Raw genomic sequence first — 22267 nt, 5'->3', positions numbered from 1 at the left:
TATCGGACTCTTATAATTCTAAACATTTCCCAAGCAGAGGATGTGCAAACTGCAAGTGGAAATTTAAAAGAAAATCAAGCTGGCAATGAATCTGGAGCGTTCACTATCCATTGTGAAATGCAGGCAATATGAGAGGCTATTTCCACATGTCGGGGAGCTCTTCTGACTCACCCCTGTTCTCAGCAACATTGTTTGTTTTGATAGTTAACCACTGTCCTCCCAGTAACTTGGTTATAGTATGACCATAGATCCTGTTCAGTTCCACGATTTTCTGTAGATTCCAACAAAAGCCAAATGGTCACCAAAGTAACTGTTGCCAAGGAAACAGTCTTACAGTCCAGATCCTATCCATTTTCTATATAAAATTATGAGGACATAAATGTAAGGGGAAATGCACCTGTACTCAAACAAATATAACCAAAATGAACCAAGCCACCCACCATTCATTCAAACCATAACTGACAGGCATTTGTTACAATCAGACACAGTAATTGTTTTCCCTTTACCTTCAATGGACTGTTTGACAGATTTTGCATCTAATGGTGTCCCTGAGGGCAGCAATTTGCCTGGGTCTTGCAGCTGTGGCTGAAGCTTACACAGAAGGCTTAGCAGACCTTCTATTTCAGCTAAGACTGAAAGAAAATAATAATCTCATCAATTAGTTGCTAATGCGAGAGCTGAATTACTTCGGCTTTTAGAAAACAGTAAAATGATTTGTCTGCCTGTGTGTCTGCCCTACATTCTGGCGAATGCACACAAATGCTCCACAGTGACACGCTGGTAGCTAGGGATTGATGGGCAGTGTTTTTCTCATTTCTAGAACATAAATTTGTTTTGCAATGTCTAGTTTACTTCTCAATGAAATGAGAATGTTATTGATTAGCTGTCAATTTGGCTGGCACATAATAGGCCCAAAATAATTTTAGTTAAGTGAACTAATTAATAATCACTCACAATTACTGAATACATACCCGAAGCGTTGAGGTGTTAGATGCTAGAGGTGTCACCCTTCTGGTTTGGTGTGGAGGTAATGTAAGGTTAAAATACAGCAGAGGTAAGAATCAAAGCCTGGGTTTCTTTTGTGTGTTTTCTCTCCTGGTGATATAATAATTAATAAAATTAAAATTAAGCTATATGAAAGAGTACTAAGTAGAAAGGGTGAACACAACCATCGGTTTGTCTGATCAAAATGTGGCTATATCATATATGCACCGTCAAAAGATTTTGCCTCATACCACTGATCCTTAGTTATCTTACCTTAAAATGAATCTGATGTACCCAGTAACTAAGGGATGGTTAAGATGTAAAGATAAACTCTAATGTACTTAGAACAGAACCTAGTATATAGTAAGTCTTTATATAATATAAAACCTTTTACATAGTATTGACTATTAGTTCACATATGCGGACCTCTCATTAACAACCTGCTTAGTTATCAGTTGAATAACATGTTTCTTCTTGGATCAACAGGATTGTGATTGTGTGAACTAGGAAGGAAATCTGCACTAACCTACACACTGTTGAAGAATCAAAGCATTCAGGGGACTAAATCTGATGAGCTTTTCTATTAATTTACAGGGTTTCAAGGATATTTCTCTTGAGAGATTTATACATGGTGGAGCAAATGTCACTGGATTCCAGTTGGTAGATTTTAATACTCCCATGGTAACCAAACTAATGGATCGCTGGAAGAAACTAGATCAAAGAGAGTATCCAGGATCTGAAACACCTCCAAAGGTATGTGTTTGCTTTTGAGTATTGTGTACTGTTATCCTTTAAAAACCTTTAGGACATTTTAAATGTCTGTGTACCATGTACATGCCTGCTGCCCTCAGAAGAAGTGGGAGTCTAGAACTGGGGTGACTGATTGTTTTAAGCCACCATGTGGCTGCTAGGAAGAGAACCTGGGTAAGTAAAAGCAGCAAGTGTTCATAACTGCCAAGCCAAAATCTCTAGGCCATGTTAATTTTTTAATTTTATGATTTTTTTTATCCTTTCAGACACATTGTGGCATCTTCTCATTCTCCTTGCACCAAAAAACTTTGAGTACTTTTTAAAGGCCTATGTAGATGGTATGTCTATGTAAGCATGACGACCTGAGTTCGTATCCCCAACACCACATAAAAATAAGCTAGTGCAACAATAAACTCCTGCAACCCAGACTCTGATAAGTGGGGACCAGAAGTTGACCAGGCAGCCAGTAGAGCCGAGCCAGGAGTCCTAGGGTCGAGTTAGAGGGCTTGTCGTAAACAACAAGGCTTAGAACACAGAGAACGTCACCTCCGTACACTTCTACCCTCCAGATGTCCATGTGAAGGTGAACACAACTACAGAAGCACATGACCCTGCAAGCTCATACATAAGCCACACGTACACACAGGCGTTCACACCCACAAAAAAAATAACTTTCAAATGTCTTCATGTAACAACAGATATTAGCTCAAACATTTTATTATTGTTGTCTTCTATGTGTACGCCTTTGAAGTTTTTATTTTAAAAGTTTTATTAGTGAATATTTAAATGAAAATGACCATAATTAATATTTCTACCCAAATAAAGGCCACCTAGAAAAAGTATTTTATAGAAAGTAGATAAATTAGAAAATTGTTAGAGATTAAATGCTTCTTTCAATTAAAAGGTAAAACACTGGGCTCTTTGATATGTATTTTTTAAATTTTCTGTATCTGTGTGTCTATGTATGGATTTCTGTATCTGAGTGTACCCAAAGATGCGAGAAGAGGGTGCCAGGCACATGTAGATGTGATTTCTAGCAGAAGTGAGCAACAAAATTCAGCAACAAGTGCTTTTAATCACCAGGTCATCTTTATAAATGTACGTGTATGATTATGATATGGTATGATATAATATATATATAATTTATATTTGTATTTACCACATAAGTTTATTTTGGTTATGTATATTAGATGAAATTGTACATTATCAAGAAATGAGTTTAACATAGATTTAAGGCAGAGAGAGAGGTACTTGGGAAAAAATGGTAAACATTCAAGATGTGAATGTCAGTTCCTCAAAAGATAAAGCCATCTGATTTTATGTATGTATGTATGTATGTATGTATGTATGTATGTATGTATATGTATGTATATATGTATATAAAATCATATATATGTATCTATGTATGCTGAGTGTGTCAATAGCATTTGCAGAGGAAGCTGACAAGTTTCTCTTCTTGTGGGTGCATTTTGTTTCATCCAAAATGATGGGCCCTAGATATCATCTCAATGATAGTATTCTGCTCTGACTCCAGCTTAGGCTTTTTTTGAGCACCACATAATGAGTTTTAATCTTTAATCGTTCTCAACTATGCAATTCAAAAGAGTTTTAATATGTAATTTGAAATTCAAACATAGGAAAACTAAGATCAATGAAGTATAATCAGCTATTGTATTTTCTAGCTATAAGGTTTTTTCTTCTGTTTTTATTTTGGGTTTTGTTTTGGTTCGTTTTAAATTGGCTGTTGATTTCCTTTTTTTCAGTATTAGAATTAGAAAGGTGCCTTATAAAATCAAGTAACTTCAAAGTGATGTATTTATTGGATGTCCACTATCTGTTAATCATTGTTTAATATTTGAATGCATGTCAGATGTTAACTGAATATGGTAATTTGCCACCCAAAGATCAGAAGTCCTGTGCTTTAATCTGTTTCTGGAATTTGGCATGCTCCCACCCTATGGAATTTGACTCACACCTTAGATGGACTCTGCCTTGATAAGATATTCTGCCAACATGATCTGTCAAATAATCTGATCTGCAGTGTGCTTCTGTAAAAATTTGCTTGTGAAAATCTTGTCACCATTTTTTTTAAAAACCCAATTTACATTTTTTCTATAAAAAGAGGCCTAAAAAGTGAACCCACACTGCTCTCTCAAATTTTTCTTTGCAGAGTTAATTAGTCTAATCATAGTAAATAACGCTTCCCTAACTGGCTTTTAATTTTTTAAATATATTTTATTAATTTATTCATATTAAATCTCAATTGTTATCCAATCCCTTATATCCTCCCATTTCTCCCTCCCTCCCATTTTCCTCTTACTCTCCTCCCCTATGACTGTGACTGAGGGGGACTTCCTCTCCCTGTATATTCTCATAGGGTGCCAAGTCTCTTCTTGGTAGCTTGCTATCCCACTGAGTGACACCAAGCCTCACCATCCAGGGGACATGGTCAAACTGGCTTTTTTAAAAAGGACAGAGAGCCGGACATGGTGACACATACCTATAATCCCAGCACTCAGGAGGCAGAGGCAGATGGATAGCTGTGAGTTTGAGGCCAGCTGGGTCTACAAAGCAGGCCCAGGACAGCCAAGGCAACACAGAGAAACTCTGTCTCAAAAAACAAAAATAAATAAATAAATAAATAAATAAATAAATAAATAGTGAAAAAGCTCAGAGCTCCATACAATATATAATATGATCATTTTAATGTCCCTTTTTTTTTTTATTATCTCAAACTTGAGTTCTTCATAATATTGCTTTGGGATATTTATTGTTATAATTTGTGAGGTATGTTTATAATAATTCTGGTTCATTGATATCTATTTATATTTAAACCATTTTCACAAATAAAACTATATAGCACATTATAACAGAAATCATACTACATATAAAGTTTTCACAGACCTTAGCATGATTCTGAGCACCCAAAAGCCATTTAATATACATATACAGTCAATTTTTACCATCAGTGATTATGTTCTGAAGAACTTCCTCAAGTAATATGTGAAACAATTATTAAGCCATAGTTCTTAGAAGACATGTAGGATTACTTTTAAGACCCTCTAATTGTAACCTTCTGTCAATCAACACATAATCTTGCTTTATTTATTTTAGTTAGCTTATTTTTGCTTCACTAACATTGACCTATAGTCAATGCTCAAAGGAAATTTATTTAATACATATATTTATCAGACACACCAGAGGTTTCTCACATTATGATCATTAGGCAGCAATCAATGTTATGTTTGAGGCTGTATTATGCTGTAAAATAAGGAAAATAAAACCTATTGGGCCACAAAATTCATGTGCCTACATGAAAACAGAAACAAAAAACTAGTGTTTCTTTATTTAACTAGTGCTAGAACTTTGTATTTTGGATAAATCAAATGTTTCACTGCTCTGTATATGATCATAAGTGCCTACAAAAGTTATCAGTTAAATATTGATTTGGAGATTGCAAATTAATAGTAATGACTAAGCAAGTTCAACAACAGAGTCCATGAATAAATAATGAGAGTTGAATATAATGAACTGAATCATATTTTGGTTGGTTAATGTTTAACCCAAAAATCAACACATCATCTCTGATCTTATCACTTTCTTATATGAAAAGAAATATATATTTATTATTATTATTATTATTATTATTATTATTGTTGTTGTTGTTGTTTGTTTGTTGTTTTTTGTTTTTTTTTCAAGACAGGGTTTCTCTGTGTAGCCTTGGCTGTCCTAGACTAACTTTGTAGACCAGGCTGGCCTTGAACTCACATCAATCCCACTGCCTCTGCCTCCTGAGTGCTGAGATTAAAGGTGTGGGCCACCACGCCCGGCTATTATTATTATTATTATTATTATTATTATTATTATTATTATTATTATTATAACAAAGGTCCTTTGATTTTACAATTCTCTGCCACTTTTCTGATGCCCCAGATAAGTAGCACTATTCTGCTCTTGTGTCACTCACCCAGCGCAAGTGTTCACCTCCACAGGCCTTCCCCTTTATCTATGCTATCCCTCTATCGCAGCTTTCTTCTACCTCAAGTTCCACCTTCTCCATGACCTTCCTCTACACTCTCCATGATATTATATTCTGCAATTCTCAGCAAGGACTTACCTCACTTAATATTTCACTTCTGAAAACTCCTGTAGGGCCATGACCACCCACTAACAATCCTCCATATTCTCACTTTCCTAGCCTGGGCTGCCTACATTCTACACCCAGCTCTCAGGAAATCCATGAAAATACATCTCACAACAATAGCAGTAAATAGTTATTTATTTTTATGCTTTGTTTTCCATATTTATATTCTACAAACCAATGTGTAACAGAACTTGAATTTATTTTAGTCCTTCCCTTTCAAAGTCCAATTCCTTTGACTGCGATCTGATTCTGCCCATGTTTGTCTTCTATCCATACAAATGTTGAGAAGCAGAACTCACTGCTCCATTCTGGTTGACGACCAGGACAAAAAAAAAAAAAAAAACACCAAAACTCTAAGCTAAGATGTAGTTTTAAAGCTGCCCACAAATGAAATGTTAATTTAATGCACATTCTCTACATGTCATCTGTAAGCTGGGTGTCCATAAATATGCTTTCCTAAACTGTACTACAATAAGGCACATGAGAAAGAGTTGGAGCTTTTGACAAGATAAAACCAGTTTAAATTTGAGCTTTAGTTTGCTCTGTATCCTGCGAACTTCGAGGCCTTTGCTTCCTTTTCACTGTAACCCACTGTATGACATAATTTCCTTTTGGTACTTCACATTTCATAAAAATGAAGGATCATTTTACAAGACAGCAAAGAAAGCAAATGTTTGCTTCTTTTTTTTTTTTAAACCATCTTCCCTCAGCTTTTCTCTCCTTGCTTGATGTAAAAATGAACAATTTTTTTTAATCTCTTGATCCTAGCACACTACTAGTACACTTTGCCCTTTGTCCTTGAGGTCTTTGAGAAAAGATCTTTATTTGTCCTTTTTAGTTTCTTGCCTTTCAAAAAGACGGCTTTGGAAGATTTTTCTATTCAGAGACATGTTGTTTCAAGTAAGAGAGAAGACACACTAATTTTATTGCAGCACTCTGCTTCTTTTCCTCCGGCTGCTCCATCCAAGCTATGGGCCACAGACTTTTGCTGAAGTCTGTGTTATTGTGTCCTGGATGCTCAACTTAGCAACTCTCTTGCTTTACATGATCCTTATACATCCTTTAAACACAAGCTTAGTACTCAGTGTCTCTACTATTTCTAAGTGCTTTCTTGGAATTCATGGTTTTCTCTTCCTTGAAATGCTAGCTCTTCTGCGTAATGATCATACTGTCTAGTTAAGTTTCTACACTCGTGACTTGCAATGGGTTTTTTTTATTTGCAGGGAAAAAAAAGCAAGAAGTTCATCCCCTGCTTAACATAGCACAAACCTGCTCTGACACAGATGCTGAGGGTTAATTATATGGAATTCCTGAAGCAGACATTGCAGCTGCTGTCGTGATGAAAACTATGTCCTATCACTCCCATGTTCAGTAATTCTCTAATCAAACATCACCAAAATTTACCCTCAGATCACATAAAATATTTCCTCACTTCCTGCTTTACATTAGTAATCTTATCCAGGGGCCTCACTCTTTTCTAAAAGAGAAACATGGATCAGAAATCAGAGGATTTCAATTTGTATTTCTACATCGATACTGGAATAGGGGCTCGAAGCTTAAAGCAGTAGTTAGTCCTCTTGAGCATGCTCACAGGGCGATAGGTGCATATACTGTTTAGCCTGAATAAAATAAATGTTATTCCTTGCAATACAGTTCTCTATAATAACAATTCCTGTAGGAGGCTAAACAGAGATATATATCAAGTTGACAAATACAAAGTAAATCTAAGAAAACACTGCTAGGCATTTGGGGAAAAGAAAAGAACAATAAAGTCCCGCTCTCCTGGGGCTAAGTAACTGCAATGCAGGATGCAGCAAAACTGTACAGTATCCATTCTTTGCCTGGTCAAACTGAAGCACAACATGAAGTCGTAAGTTGAGACATTTCTTTTTCTACATGATGAAAAATTATGCTTTAGAGTTTCTGTTTTAAGAGTGAGTTTTGCCCTTTAAAAATAAGACAATAAGACATGGTTTTATGCTCAAGCAAGAACAGACATTTCCAAAGCCAGCATCAATTACTTACCAATACCATCCTGGCTTTTCAGAAAAGATGGAGGTTTTCATCATAAACCCACAGAGGTCCCAGATTGCTCATTATGCTAGACTTTAATATCTGCCTTTATACACACTTTAACTTCCTCAGTACACCTCTGCTCTGACTTATGATGGGGTCCTGGTGATGGCTGAAACTTTCCGAAGCCTCAGAAGACAGAAAATTGATATTTCAAGGAGAGGAAATGCTGGGGATTGTCTGGCAAACCCCGCTGCACCCTGGGGCCAGGGAATTGATATGGAGAGAACACTGAAGCAGGTAACTGATAATTTTGCTTTATTTCATGATCTTTTAGAAGTATAGTATATTTTTGAAAGACAGACTGCTTCATCTGAACATTAATGTCTATTGCAATTTCCATCAACATTTTAGGGAGAACCTCAGTGGTTATTCCTTATATATCTGTGTGGTCAAGATAACACCACAACTCCATAAAAGTTTAAAACAATGAACCGGCTCAGTGTAGACACACTGAGTGAGACACACTTACTTAACAAGAGTCCTGTGCTCCATAAAGTCAGAGTAGCTGCCATTTTGAATGAACAGGTGTGTGTGGACAGGTATTGAAATGACAACTAATTATTCATTTTAATAGTGGCTCTCATATATGCTTACAACTACCAGAAAGGATCTTTAGTCTCACTAGCCATAAGGAGCCCATGAAATAGAAGCCTACCTTATAAAAGAAAAAATATTTGACAGAGCTAAGGACTTCTTCAATGTAGTTTTAAGTGATTAATTTTATTCTTTTATACTTATACAAACAGTCTGTCAATGAATCAGTGTTACATAAAAATCTTACAATCATTTAAATCCTGTGAAATGTGATGAATTCAAAGCATAAGTAACATGAATGTGAGTTTTGTCCTTTAAAAAGGTAACTTGGAACCAATGTGCTTGAATATTTTCAAGTAACGTATTTTTAGCTCTTTAAACCTTAATTTAACATTAGCCACAAGAGTATGATCTTTCATATGAATCCTAGTTAAATAACCTCCTATGAGGAGATATAGAAAAAAACTTGACTTTAAAAAACAAAATGTCTGTTCAACAAAGGATATTTCAATATTGATAAGGAACTGTGTTAGTTAAAATAAAACTTTATAATACAAATATTCATCTTATAGGTGTAGAGCAAATCACGTTTAATATCCTTTCATTGTCCTTCTCCAGGTTCCATGTCAGTAGGTCAAACAGCCAATGACATTCCAGACAGTTGGTTGCAGCTTTTAATTCCAGAGCATTCTATGGTCCTAAGTCCCTGGGAGATAACCCTAAGAGAAGCTACAAATGAATATATGTGTGTTTTCTTTTTTTCTTCACAGGTTCGAATTCAAGGATTGACTGGGAATGTTCAATTTGACCACTATGGACGTAGAGTTAATTACACAATGGATGTGTTTGAACTAAAAAGCACAGGACCTCGAAAGGTTAGCTGCAACTGAGCTGAAAATTAAAATTGTTTTCTTATTTTGCATGTGACACTCTTAAGAACTTATAAGAGAAACTTTGATGTTCTAATTTTTGAGTTTTTTTTTTACTTTTACATATACATTTATATTATTGCACATATATACAATAGACTACATATAGCAAGAACCATGAAAGAATTAGGAGTTATATAAATGTTACATTCATAGTGTTTTGCCTATTTGTATTTGGCAACCTTGGAGAAAACATCTTTCCTATCTTGGTGAGTCTAATATTCTGAATGTAAATACTTATCTATCAGGTTATAGTGGTGCCCAGCAATAGGATTTGCTGAAGAAGGCAGAGGCAGGAGGACCACAAGTTCAAGGCCAGCCTGGGCTAAATTTTTATTTTTAAGTGACACTCACATAAAGTATTTTCTTGATAGTCTATGCCAAGATAAATGATTGTGTCATATATTTGATGTTTAATGATGTGACAAAATGACACAATTATTTTGTTACCATGCCTTATAACTCACAATGGAATCAATGTAGCCAGGGAAACTTCACAAACAAATTTGAAAACAAGTTTTTCTTCACAGAAATGAATACAATGCAGTAAATATGCCCATGTATGATGTGTGAATCATTAGAGAGAATATGAAGAGACCCTGTTAATGAATGGGTGTTCTTTAAACTGCTTGTTGGTTCTGAAAGTAACCAGGCAAAGTAAGTATAAAAAAGAAAAGCATATAGAAATAAGCTGAAGAGGATAATTACTGGACTAAAGAAGGAGAAAAACAGCTGAGCCCAGGAAAGTGCTAGTTACAGGATCTTACACTTAAAAAATATCTTAGCATTGTTTCCAGTTTTATGAAAACAAACAAACAAACCTCTAACAAAAAGAAACTTAAGGGAGAAAGTTTTTTTTCTGCTTAGAATTACAGGTTACAGATCATCACTAACCAAAAGTAGAGGCAGGAACTTGAAGTAGGTCACATGATATCCACAGTCAAGAAATACAAATGGATGGGTACTGTTTGCTTGCATGCTTGTTCAGCTCAAGTGCCCCACTCTTATACAGTTCAGAATCCCCACCAGAAAATAGTGCTGCCCTCAGTAGACTGAGTCTTCAGATAATAATTAAGACAATCCTGATCTAGATAATTCCTCATTGAGGCAATTCTAGTTGTTTCAAGTTGACAGCTAAAGCTTGTCACAGAAAAGCAACTCTATAACTCTCCAATTGTCTGTCTTTCTAGTATTCCCAAAATATGCTCAATTAGAGCTGCCTAAATTTTTCATCTCAATAGCAGTTTGTATCTGGCACATTTTTATATGAACCCAGGGTGGACAAATTAATTGAACATTTTCAGATCATCATTTATAAGGAATTTTACATTTAAAAATTTTAGTATAGCTATAATTTCATCATTTATCCATACTAATGAGACGGTTGTGCTTGACTACCTTTAAATGAAAAATTAAATCCAGTCTGAAAGACATAGCAATTTTTCCTCACGTTGATTAATGTTCTAATTTTGTACATGTGAATGCTAAGAACACTGGATCACATAAATATCTAGTACAAAATGACATAATTGTGTTTCAAGATATTTCTAAATTTAAAAACATTTTGAAAATTGTTGGAAATCTTGTCTTAATATCAGGTTAAAATTCATCCAACAATTTTCATGAAAATCAATTAGCAGATTAGTTGTCAACTTTGAAAATCCAATCAGCTATCAGCTAGGAATGGCAGAACATGCCTGTATCTTGACATTAGGAGGCAATAACATCAGGTGTTACAGGTCATCCTCAATGATACCAGTTAGAGGTTAGCCTAAGAAGCTATATGATACCCTATCTCAAAACCTATGTATAGAAATAACTAAATAAATCTAACATGATAGAAAGATATACTAAATTGATATCTATAAGATGTGGAATGACCGTAGAAAATATTATTTGTTGTCTATGGTTAATCCATTATATTTCATAATATCAAAAACCTTTGTATGTACAGTAAAAATACTTTAAAGAAGAACATATAATAATCTTAAATCTGAGGGAAACATTTTCAGGCAATGTGCATTGGAAGTACATGGCATTACAGATTGTAGTACCAAGTGTTTCCATTGTGTGTTTAGAAATCTATGCTGAGGTGAAATTATATGATGCAACATAGACAGGTCCTTCCAGCAAAATATTGATTCACTACACATAGATTTTGATTTGGTCATTGAAGGATCAGAAACTTTTAACTGGGTTTTGTCAGCCCTGTATGCACTCACATCTTAAAAAATGACTGCTTGAGGATCTGAGTTTAGCTTGGCATTACACATGCGTTTGATACCAGCACTGGAAGCAAAGGCAGGTGGATGTCCATGGTTGAAAAGCCAGCCTGCTCTATGTAGTGAGTTCCAAGCAACCACATAGTGAAGCCATGTGTTCAAAAACAAACAAAAGGAATGAAAGAACAAAAGGAAGAAGAGAAGGAATAGAGCTTCTGGGCTGGGCTTTATGAGCCATATTATCTAACAACAGCAACTGGTTTTAAACATTATATAGCAAATAATGCCTAGGATTCTTAACTTCCTCTTTCCTGTAGGATTGTCTAGAATGTTAAGAAATGAGATGTTACAGTTAGCTTCTAAAAATTCTTTTTTAAAATTTGGCTGTTTGAGAAATATTTTATTTAATATGATAGCTACAATTTAAGGACGTCCTGCTCTGTCTCAAGCACTAGACATGATGCTTCATAATGCAATATGAAACATTACATAATAACATAATATATTATAATAAATAAAAATATAATGAAATCTTCATAGCCAGACTATAATTTGTATTTTACTATAATTGTTTCTCTTAAATAAGAAAATTATGTTCTTAATAGGAGATAATTATGTATCCTCTAAAAAGGAAAACTGTTCAAATGTGCCTAATCCTAAAACCTTCCAACACCATGCTCTGCCAGAAAATCGAATAATTTTGTTTTAAGAAAGCTAGAGTTGGACAGTTAAAGAAAAGGAATCTGGCATTGTAAAAAGAAAAAAAAAAACACTCGCAAATGGAGGAAAATATCACCAAGGCAGGCTGCAGGGAGGAGGGAATTGAGTTATCAAGTTGGTCGTGGACATAGAGATTACAAAGGTAGACAGAGCAGGGGAAGCAATGGTAGGAAAGACTTGGCTGCAGGACAGTGGGGGCACGTAAGAAGTGGCAATGTCTTCCCCAATGTTTTGCTCTAGCCTATCACATGAATGTGTAGCTGAAACTGTGATTGTGAGAGAGAGAGAGATGTTGTGCTGATGCATAAGTCAGCTCTGGATTGTTAGGCTCGAGGTGACATCTCCTTGCCTATGATACTCTAAGTGATACACAGAGATTTCAGGCCAGCTGATTCAAGTCAGGAGGTGAAGGAGTTGGGTGACATTTCATGAACCTCATTAGCAGGCTCCTTGAGTAAAGGAAGGAGCCACACTTCCCAAGAAGGAATTCTTAGGCTCCATTCTCCTAGCGTATTGCCAGCCTCTCTGCTAGCTATGGAGCTGACAGAGTTCGTCATAAACCACTAAAATTGCTAACTTCTGGGTAGGCAGAGGGAAGAGGCCACCTGACTTTCATACACCAAACATTGCAGAGCTGATCTACTTAGTAGAAACTTTCTTTATTTCAAGACAGGGTCTCTCTGTGTAGCCTTGGCTGTCCTGGACTCCCTTTGTAGACCAGGCTGGCTTCGAACTCACAGCAATCCACCTACCTCTGCCTCCCAAGTGCTAGGATTAAAGGCATGCACCACCACACCTGGCTTAAATTTTTGTTTGTTTGTTTTTGTTTTTTGAGATAGGGTTTCTCTGTGTCGTCTTGGCTACCCTGGACTCACTTTGTAGACCAGGCTGGCCATGAACTCACAGCAATCCTCCTGCCTCTGCCTCCCAAATGCTGGAATTAAAAGTATGTGCCACCACTGCCTGGCTAAAATAATTTATTTAATTTTATGTGCATTGGTGTGAGGTGTCAGATCACCTGGAACTGGAGTTACAGACAGTTGTGAGCTGTCATGTGTGCTAGGAATTGACCCCAGGTCATTTGGAAAGGCAGACAGTGCTCTTAACCACTGAGCCATCTCATGCAATAGATGATCTTACAAAATAGTAATTATGGCTAGACAAATGGCCTTTAACAAAATTGAAAGAAAAGAAAGTGGTAACAGGTGTTAGCTCGAAGTAATAATGACTTGTGAGTTATTTATACTACTACATCTTCTCATGGCCTATTCAACCACAATGGTAACAAAGACATAGGTTTCTCAAGGAGAATGTTAACAGGTAAGTTAGGAATGTGGTACATGGATGTCTTCACACCAGCTGTCATCCATCCAAAACACTTAAAAGAAAAATGAAGTGTAAAATGATGCGAGTTCATATGCCTTTGCCTTCCCGGGCAATGATCAGCTAGGCGTTGTGTCAGGAGTATTAAACTTAAAAATGAGCTAGTTAGCATGAGAAACACTATGCAGGTGAGAATAGGCAGTGAGCCTGAGAAGTGAGCAATCATTCTTGTAAATTAAACGTTCGCCAGTTAGTTAGGGAGCAAGCTTTGAACTAGGTCAGAGAGGCAGCCAATCAACTTGTACGGCTTCCATAAGCAGGAACTATGACTGAGCATCTCATTAAGCCAAAGCACAGAGTTTTCTGAGCCAGATCCCCCTAGATAACTGGAGGCTCCTTATCATGGGCTTACTCGCCCCTCCCCCAACACACACCGGCTCCAGGGAGTGGGTTCCAGGGCTACTATTGCATGGGTTCAGGAAATCATAATAGTAAAATTTCATTGATTGAGATTAGAGTATATGCTGGGTACTATCATGGAAAACTAATATTCCTTTCCACATTTAATTCTCATAACAACATGGAAATAATCTACATTCTTCTCTACTGACAGAGAACTAGGACCAAGAGAAGTTATATAGCCTACTCAAAGAGAGTTAGCTGAAAGAGATGGTATTGGAGAGACAAAAGAATTCCCCTGACTACAGAACCCATTCCCTCAGCCAATTTGTAGCAGCAGCCTGAAGGCATGAGATTTCCATTCCATTTAGATCTGGCATGAGAATGAAGTTAGACTTTTCAGGACAGACGTGCTTGAAGCAGCTCTTCAGGACACCAACTAGAGTAGAGATAGACGACTTGGTACCAAAACAGAAAACCCCAACTTTATGCTGTAGGCCAAGTCCACCATACACACAGGATTTTACTTATACATTAGATTATATCTGGTACAGTTTCTGGTTAAAGTTGTTGTACTAAAGGAAATGCAATCTTCCAGATTCCGAAGATAAATGTTTTTTCTGGCATACAATGCGAGTATAGTGATTTAAATGTTTCCAGATTTTTTTTTTATTAATATAAAACTGTTTTCAAGATCCAAGAGACTATTACTCATTAGTTGTTTAACAGATGAGATCAGGCAAGGGAAATTTAGTTTTAAAAAAAAAGCATGTTGGAATGGAATAGAAAGAGAAACTCCAGTTCTAGCCCAAACTTCAACATGCTTTTCTGAAATGACCTGTATATCTAAATTTCTAATAAATACATTACCTCTTGAAACCTACTATAGACTACATTTATGTCACAAACTCTAGCTTTTTTTTTAATTACATGTAGATATAAAACAAAAATCCCTTTATTGTCTTGATTTCCAGATCTTCTGCATCATTTATCTTCCTGGAAGGAATCCTTTTGTAATTTCAGAAACTCCCCAACAACTGTGACTGTCCTGAAATGATCCCCAGATCCATGATTCTACCCCAATGTGATGCATTAATAAAGAAAAAACTCTTCATGCTTGAAAATGAGCTGTAGTGATCTTCACCTTGGCTGTGTATTAATGAAGTGCCAAGTTGTAAAACCCTCTATGCCAGTACAAACTTGTCCTGTGGGAAGGAGAACTAAAAAGAGCCAATAAATTTTTAAAATACACATAGGGATTGAAGAAAAAGGTTGTCCCAGATATTTTAAGTAAAATTTTCACAGAATTACTGTATGTCCTCTAGAAGTGGATAAATATGGATAATTAAAACCAATTAGAAATTATATGTACCATAATTTTGTATTAAAATCCTTTTGATTTACTTATTCTCTTTGTGTTATAGTTGCACAACTTGTAAGTAATCACCTCTTTGACAATATTAATACTTTGTTTGAATATGCTCTTAAATACTAATATGGCAGTCAAGACTCTTGATAGAGGAAGAGAGCCCTCTAGACCACAGTAGATCAAATAATGAATGCAGATCAATGAGCAAGTCTACACATTTTCATTGGGGAACTGAGCATTTTATGTGTTATTAAGAAACAAAACCTTGTAGACATTAAATGAGCACTCACTCTCAGAAGCCAGTCAACATACAAGCAAAAATGTAAAGAGTTGGTATCATACAGGCTTCAGTTTTATATTCCCACCCTACTAGATGGTAATCTTGTACAATTTGTTTAGCCTCCACAAAGGATCTTCATATCAAAAAAATATGGACAATAATAGCAACAATATCAATAGCAACATACATACAAATTTTATCAGGCAACACTTACATTATAGAGAGATATGCCCAAGATCAGTATTTTATACATAATAATCATCATTATCCTCCAATGGTAGAAGCCAATGGGTACATCCTAAATTTCCAGTAGTATTCCATTGACATACTACTTCTTAAGGCACTAACTGCATGATTTGTTTTATGTGAAAGCACTTGACTCACAAATGAGAAAATAATATGAATTGCTAGTATGTTAATGTATGTGATGTGTGCACACTAATAAGTGCAGGTGAGGAGGACCTCAGATATGCTGTTCTATCACTCTCCATCTTTTTCCTTTTAGACAGGATCTTCCAATAACCCTGGAGCTGGATTAATAGCTAACAAGCCCCAGTGATCCTCCTGTCTTCACCCCTCCCTCAGAAGTACAGTACAGTCACAAACATGGCCACACAATGTCTTTTGCATAGGTGCTAGGAATCTGAATTTAGGTCTTCATGATTGCTCAGTCAGCAGTCTTACCCACTGAGCCATGTCTGTAGTCAAAGCACAAGTTAAAATGTATGCTTTGAAAATGAAACTATCACATATTGATATCCTTCTGTAATGCAGTTAATATTTCAGAAAATGAGTTGTCATGTAGTGGTTACATAGTATCAAACCAAAATATATTTTTAGATTATTATTTACTAAAATTAATATATTTTGCTTGAAATATGGCTGCTCACTTTACTGTGTGCCCTGTAGTGTGCTTCATGAAATTGTATAAATTCATTTTAGACAGTGCTGGCCCATCTTACTAGATGAGATCAATATGCCTGTGGTTCCATCTCTTTCTTCCATTCAGATCACTGTTTCCCTTGATTAATTCATGACTGTGAATTTGCTAAACATATAATAGGATAGTATCTTTAACACCAAAAAAACTGCCTCAACATCATATCAGTTCTATTTAACTTAAACATCTGCAATGCAACCACTATACCTAAGGCTCTTGGGATATCAGAAAGGCAGGAGCACAAGATTGTAAATGCCAGCAGGACCAGAACTCCTGCTATGAGATTGTGGCTCCTTTATTTAACAAGAAATCTGAACCCATGAACTCTTGGCAATATGGCGGCCTGAAGAAAGCCAGCATAATAACACCACCAGTTGTCATGCCAACATGGATAGGGGAAGATCCATATAGCCAACCCTTAGATGAAGAGATAAATGAGAATTTGTTTTCTCCAAGGATGAGCTCCTATACAGGTTTTACAGTCTGAAGTTCTTAGCCTTTGGCACAAGCACATATGAACAAAGCTAAAAAGTTTCAGTATGTCATATATGTTTGTGTATATACATGTCACAATAATAAGGAAAACATCATAAATTCTGGAGGACTCTGGAGAGAGAGAGAATGCCAGGGGTAATGTAGATGCAATATTCCTGTGTTATATTCTAAAAAGATATATAAAGTTATTAATTTTTAAAAGATTGTGTTTAACATATCTGCATTTCAAGTTTGTTTTGGGTGCTTTCGTACTTGTAGCAGTCATTGTTCGAAGGACGACTCCAATGAGAACTTCTAAGGTGTGTTTTCAACTAGCTTTTCTATCTGGCAGGTTGGCTACTGGAATGATATGGATAAACTAGTCTTGATTCAAGATGTACCCACTCTCGGCAATGACACAGCTGCTATTGAAAACAGAACAGTGGTTGTAACCACAATCATGGTGAGTTTTGGTGTATGCTTTATACTGTTCCGTCTTGTCCACAGGCAAATTTAACTCCCTGGCTGTGATGAGCAGAGAGGGTTCAAGCTGAATCTTACTTGTGACTTGAGTGCTCTGATCCACCCAAGTCTACTGAGGTTTTGCATAGATCTGTCCCATGTTTGGACACACTCAGCTTTTTCATTGCCCTTATTTGTGTTATTTTTTGTTGCAATGTTTTTTTGGGGGAAAATTGACTCAGATGTTAAAAATTAAGACTGTGAAACTGAAGTTGGAAATGTTTGAAATTCTCAGACCCCAACAATGAACAAGGAATGTGAGGAAGCCAAGCTCCAATTGAATCATAAAACCATCAGGTGAAAATACCATATTCTCAGTGTTTTCAAAAGCTTCAGTGAAATAATTATTAATGGTGTTTAAATTATTGCTTCAGGTCATCATAGGAGAGTGATCTGTTTTTGTCTGTTTCTAATCACAAGAATGTGAATGTGGAGGTTTTAATGGGTACTTTTTTATAACTGAATATTTGATAAATTGATTTTGTTTGATAGTTTATTTTTAATGTAAAAATACGTTTCCACCCACCGATTCTTTTTCTCATAGGCCAGTATGAAATATATATGTACATGTATATATGTGTGTATATGCATGCATGTATATATTTGAATGAACTTCTAGAAACCAAGAACAGTCTGGTTATTTGATTTGATCATGTCATAAAATTTAAAATGCTCTAAATTTTAAGGGTCCTATTCAAGGACGTTTTTATGGAATTGCCTTTTAAATAAGAGAATATACTATGTATAGTTTTGTCTTCTGAATACAAGCATGTGCTTTACAGTCGGTGGTACTCAAAAGAGATCAACAATCGGTGACCTTTATGTCTCATGTAAGATAGATTCTCAGCTAACTCTTTCTGGATGCAAAATATATTATCAATTATTCACAGAAACTCTTACATTAAATAAATGAAAGTCTTTCTGTAAATTAATTTTAGCTTACATAATTTTAATTTATAGTTTAAGTAATGTCAAGATACTTCAAAAGTTGACCCTGAAAACAAAGTTTAAAAATATCACACACAACAAAAGCATTCGTCTAAAGCCTATGTTGGATAACCAACAATTTAATGTAATGTGAAAAACCTTGATTGGGGTTGATTATTTTATAATGAAAACCAACCAACAGTAATGTTTGTGTAAATTTTCTAACTTAGTTGTGTAATGTTTGCATGGGACTTGAAAATCAGGATATATTATATGTATATACATACAATATGCATATATATTTCTTTTCCTTAAAAAAGATACAGTAATGGAAATTTATACTTCAGTACAGTCCTCCTCTTTTCAGCCTCTCATGAAGAATCCTATTTTAAGAAATTGACCAAGAAAGACAAGAGTTCCACGCTGTTCGACCATTCCTAACTAAGGCTCGAGTCTTGTTCTCCTGAGTAGTAAATTTAATCTTATTTTTCATGTTGGATTCTTCTTGGATAACCAACTCTGGACTACCAGAAAGCAATTTTTAAATATGTGTGTGTGTGACTTTTGTGAGGAATTAATCTTCAGTCTTTATCTTTCTCAAGAAAATAGATGTTGAAAAAGAATAAGCTAGTGATTCTGATATGGCCATTCCCATGTCATAAAGTGAAACTATTGTACATGACCAGCTCTCTAAGGATAGATCTCCTCAAAATAAAACTCTGAATTTCTGTGCTTTTTTTCTAAATATAGATACAATTGTTTGCTTTAGACTCTTTTGAAATGTTGCCTGTTCTCTGAAATGAATGTATGATGTACTTTAAGGTGTAATTTGCAGTCTTCTTCCCTTGGCCTGTTATAAAAGGTGGGATTTATAATTCTTAGTGTCAAATTACTGAATTGATTTTCCATGCATGACTAGTCCTCAGGAAGCACGATATTAAAAAAATAAGTTAAAAAGTGACTCAAAATAGGTTGTTTCATATATACATATATATAAATATATTTCGTATGTATAAAATTCTGTTTGCTTGACGGTGATAACAATATTTTTGTTATCAAAATGTTGTATACAACTAGCATCTGTCTTTCATATAACTATCATCTTCATTTAAATAATTCTCATGATTCTCCTCATATTTTCAACTGCATAACTGCTCCCTAATGCCAAAATAAAGAACAAAGAACTCTAGAGCACCCTCCTTTAAAGTATTCATTAAGCTTGACTCTTCTTAAAACATTAGCTTTGGATATAGGACAATCCCATCAACACAACTACTTTGAAAGAAATATTATTATAAGATACTGATAACTGCATGTAATAATCCCCTCATATTCAACTGAAAAAAAATGGATGGAGTTGGCTAGATGTTGAAATGAGTCTAATACAGAGATCTAGGTACTGAACAAGCTAAGAATGAGCACTGGAGATCATGGACTTCTCGTCTAAATGCGTATAGTGTTGCTGAATTTACTTTGTCTTCCCTTTGTATCCTGTGTTTATATACCAATATGCTGTTGTAATATATGTTATTGTTAAATAAAATTGATTGAGAAATTCACTTATTTATTCATAAATACTTACTGAACATCTGCTATGTGCCAGACACAGGCTTATACCCTGGGTATGTGACAGAAATGACTCCTGCACTCAAGAGAATTTATATGATAGAAAACCATATGAAAAACATAATTCATGATTACGACAGCTCTCAATCTAAAATAAAATATAGTATTATTTATTTTTATGCTGTTAAAATTTATTTTTCCTTGCAAGTGCTGTACATGTCCACTGTATCTTCACTTTTAGGATGAATTTACTGTACTTGAACACAACTATACCAAGCATTTGACTATGACAAAGCTAATCTAAATAGGAAACAATGAGCTGAGCAATTACACAAACTTTTATCTTTAATTTTTACTGAATAAAAATTAAATAAAATCCATGAGACTGTGGACATAGAGATTCCAATTTGTGTGCAGACAAATTAATAACTGCAAATAACCTGAGGAAGCCAAATCAAATAGGAAATACACATAGGAAAGATACATCTGTTGTGGTAAAAATAGAGTACTGCAGACTCAGGGAGATAAGATGGTACTTCCCTGTAATCTCAGAACCTTGTTTGGATATAGAACGCTCTAGAAAATGAAGCCATTGTAATGAGAAAGCACATTAGTCTTCAGTGCCTTGTTCTTGTTAGTAATAAGTGATTAATGCTTATTGCATATTACTTAGCTAAGGTGATATTTTACACCATCTTATGAATACACAATCTTTAGGAAATATTTCCATAAAGACAAGTTTATTCACTACAGCATTGTGTTTCAAATATGAATAATTTATGTAATTACTCCACCATTCCTTAGCTTACTTTTTACAACTTTAACATATATTTTCTAATTATCATAGTTACATAAAAAATTTTAGATGTATTTACTATATACACACACATGTATAAGAAGCATTCATCCATAATACATGTGTTTGGAGATATAAGACATACATTAAAAGTAGAAATATATTCATATTTGCCATACCAAATATTAATTTCTCCTTCCTTCAAAAGGCTTGTAGCAACAAAGTTTGTTTTTTTTTAAAATGCTTTAGTTTGAAACTGTGACTGCTAAGTTTTCTCATTGTTTTCTTTTCTTTCTTTCTTTCCTTCTTTTTTATTTCTTTCCAGTTTTTGCTTTTGGTTTTTCACGACAGGGTTTCTTGTGTAATGCTGGCTGTCTTGAAACTCTTACTGTAGACCAGGCTGGAGTTGAACTAAAAGAAATCCACCTGCTTCTGCCTCCTAAGTGCTGGAATTAAAAGCATGCTCCACTACCATCCAGACAACTCATTTATTCCTAAATTTACTAATAAGAGCTTCACTTCCACTTTCTGTAATTTTGCTCATTGGACTAAGTTATCAATCTCTATTAAGATTTCTTGGAAAGAAGCAAATATCCACAGAGGAAACCTGCGATAAGATTCCAATTTTCCTTGTTTTTCATTTTCAATACTTTTTATAATGGTTGTGAAGGTGATATTTACAAGCTGGCAATTTTTGTGCTAAATGTATTGTTTCAACAGTGTTCATCTTGCTAAATTTAAATAATACAAAAATAACACTTCGGTGGGGAAAGTATTCTATTGATTACACTAAGACTAATTTAATTAAGTTTTAAAATCATTTCAATTCATTTATGTCAACATTTTTATAAGCAAGGAATAGTGCTGCAGCTTTAGACAGATTGGCTTCCTTCCTGAAATGATCCAGAAGGCATATAACACCAAACACCACAGGAATTATCTTAATAAACTCCTAGCTTCCAGAGAGTAATACAAGTAAAATCACTTCCTTGACATTATCATCCCACAAAGTACAGTAGTTGGCAATAAATAAGTAAGGAGCTGTGTTTCTCTCTCTTCTGATATTCCCTTTGCTGTTCACAGATGAACATGAGGAATCTGCATGGCTACTTCACAGAAATGTTCCACAAGTCTCCTCACCCCAGTAATTGCACAGGTTTATTTTTTTACTGCATTGGGGGGATCTGGTGTTTTCTTCACCAAAAAATCTCCAGTTTGCAGTTTTAAGAGCTACCTGCAGATAATTTGTTAGATAGGAGATGAAGCAAAGGAGGCTGTAACTAATTATTTCTGAGTCATGTGGACTTGACAT

The 22267-nt window shown here is 35.2% G+C and overlaps 1 protein-coding gene across 9 annotated transcripts in view; it reads left to right on the top strand.

The window, feature by feature from the left end:
* Window positions 1-22267, top strand: part of GRIA4 (glutamate ionotropic receptor AMPA type subunit 4) — a 357129-nt gene that overhangs the window by 271864 nt on the left and 62998 nt on the right. For 8 of the 9 annotated variants that reach the window (XR_014779500.1, XM_084783081.1, XM_084783080.1 and 5 more), the window contains exons 7-10: window positions 1579-1737; window positions 8024-8191; window positions 9259-9363; window positions 17497-17607. Coding sequence is in view for 8 of the 9 variants with exons in the window: in XM_084783081.1 (XP_084639207.1) it covers window positions 1579-1737; window positions 8024-8191; window positions 9259-9363; window positions 17497-17607 (543 nt within the window). In the remaining variant the exon portion in view is untranslated. Of the gene's footprint in view, window positions 1-1578; window positions 1738-8023; window positions 8192-9258; window positions 9364-17496; window positions 17608-18960; window positions 20153-22267 lie in introns of those variants that run through there. The other variant, XM_084783087.1, reaches the window with a different exon arrangement.

This window comes from Acomys minous, assembly GCF_964271855.1.
Source record: "Acomys minous genome assembly, chromosome: 5".
NCBI lineage: Eukaryota > Metazoa > Chordata > Mammalia > Rodentia > Muridae > Acomys > Acomys minous.
This window is presented reverse-complemented; position numbering and strand designations above follow the sequence as displayed.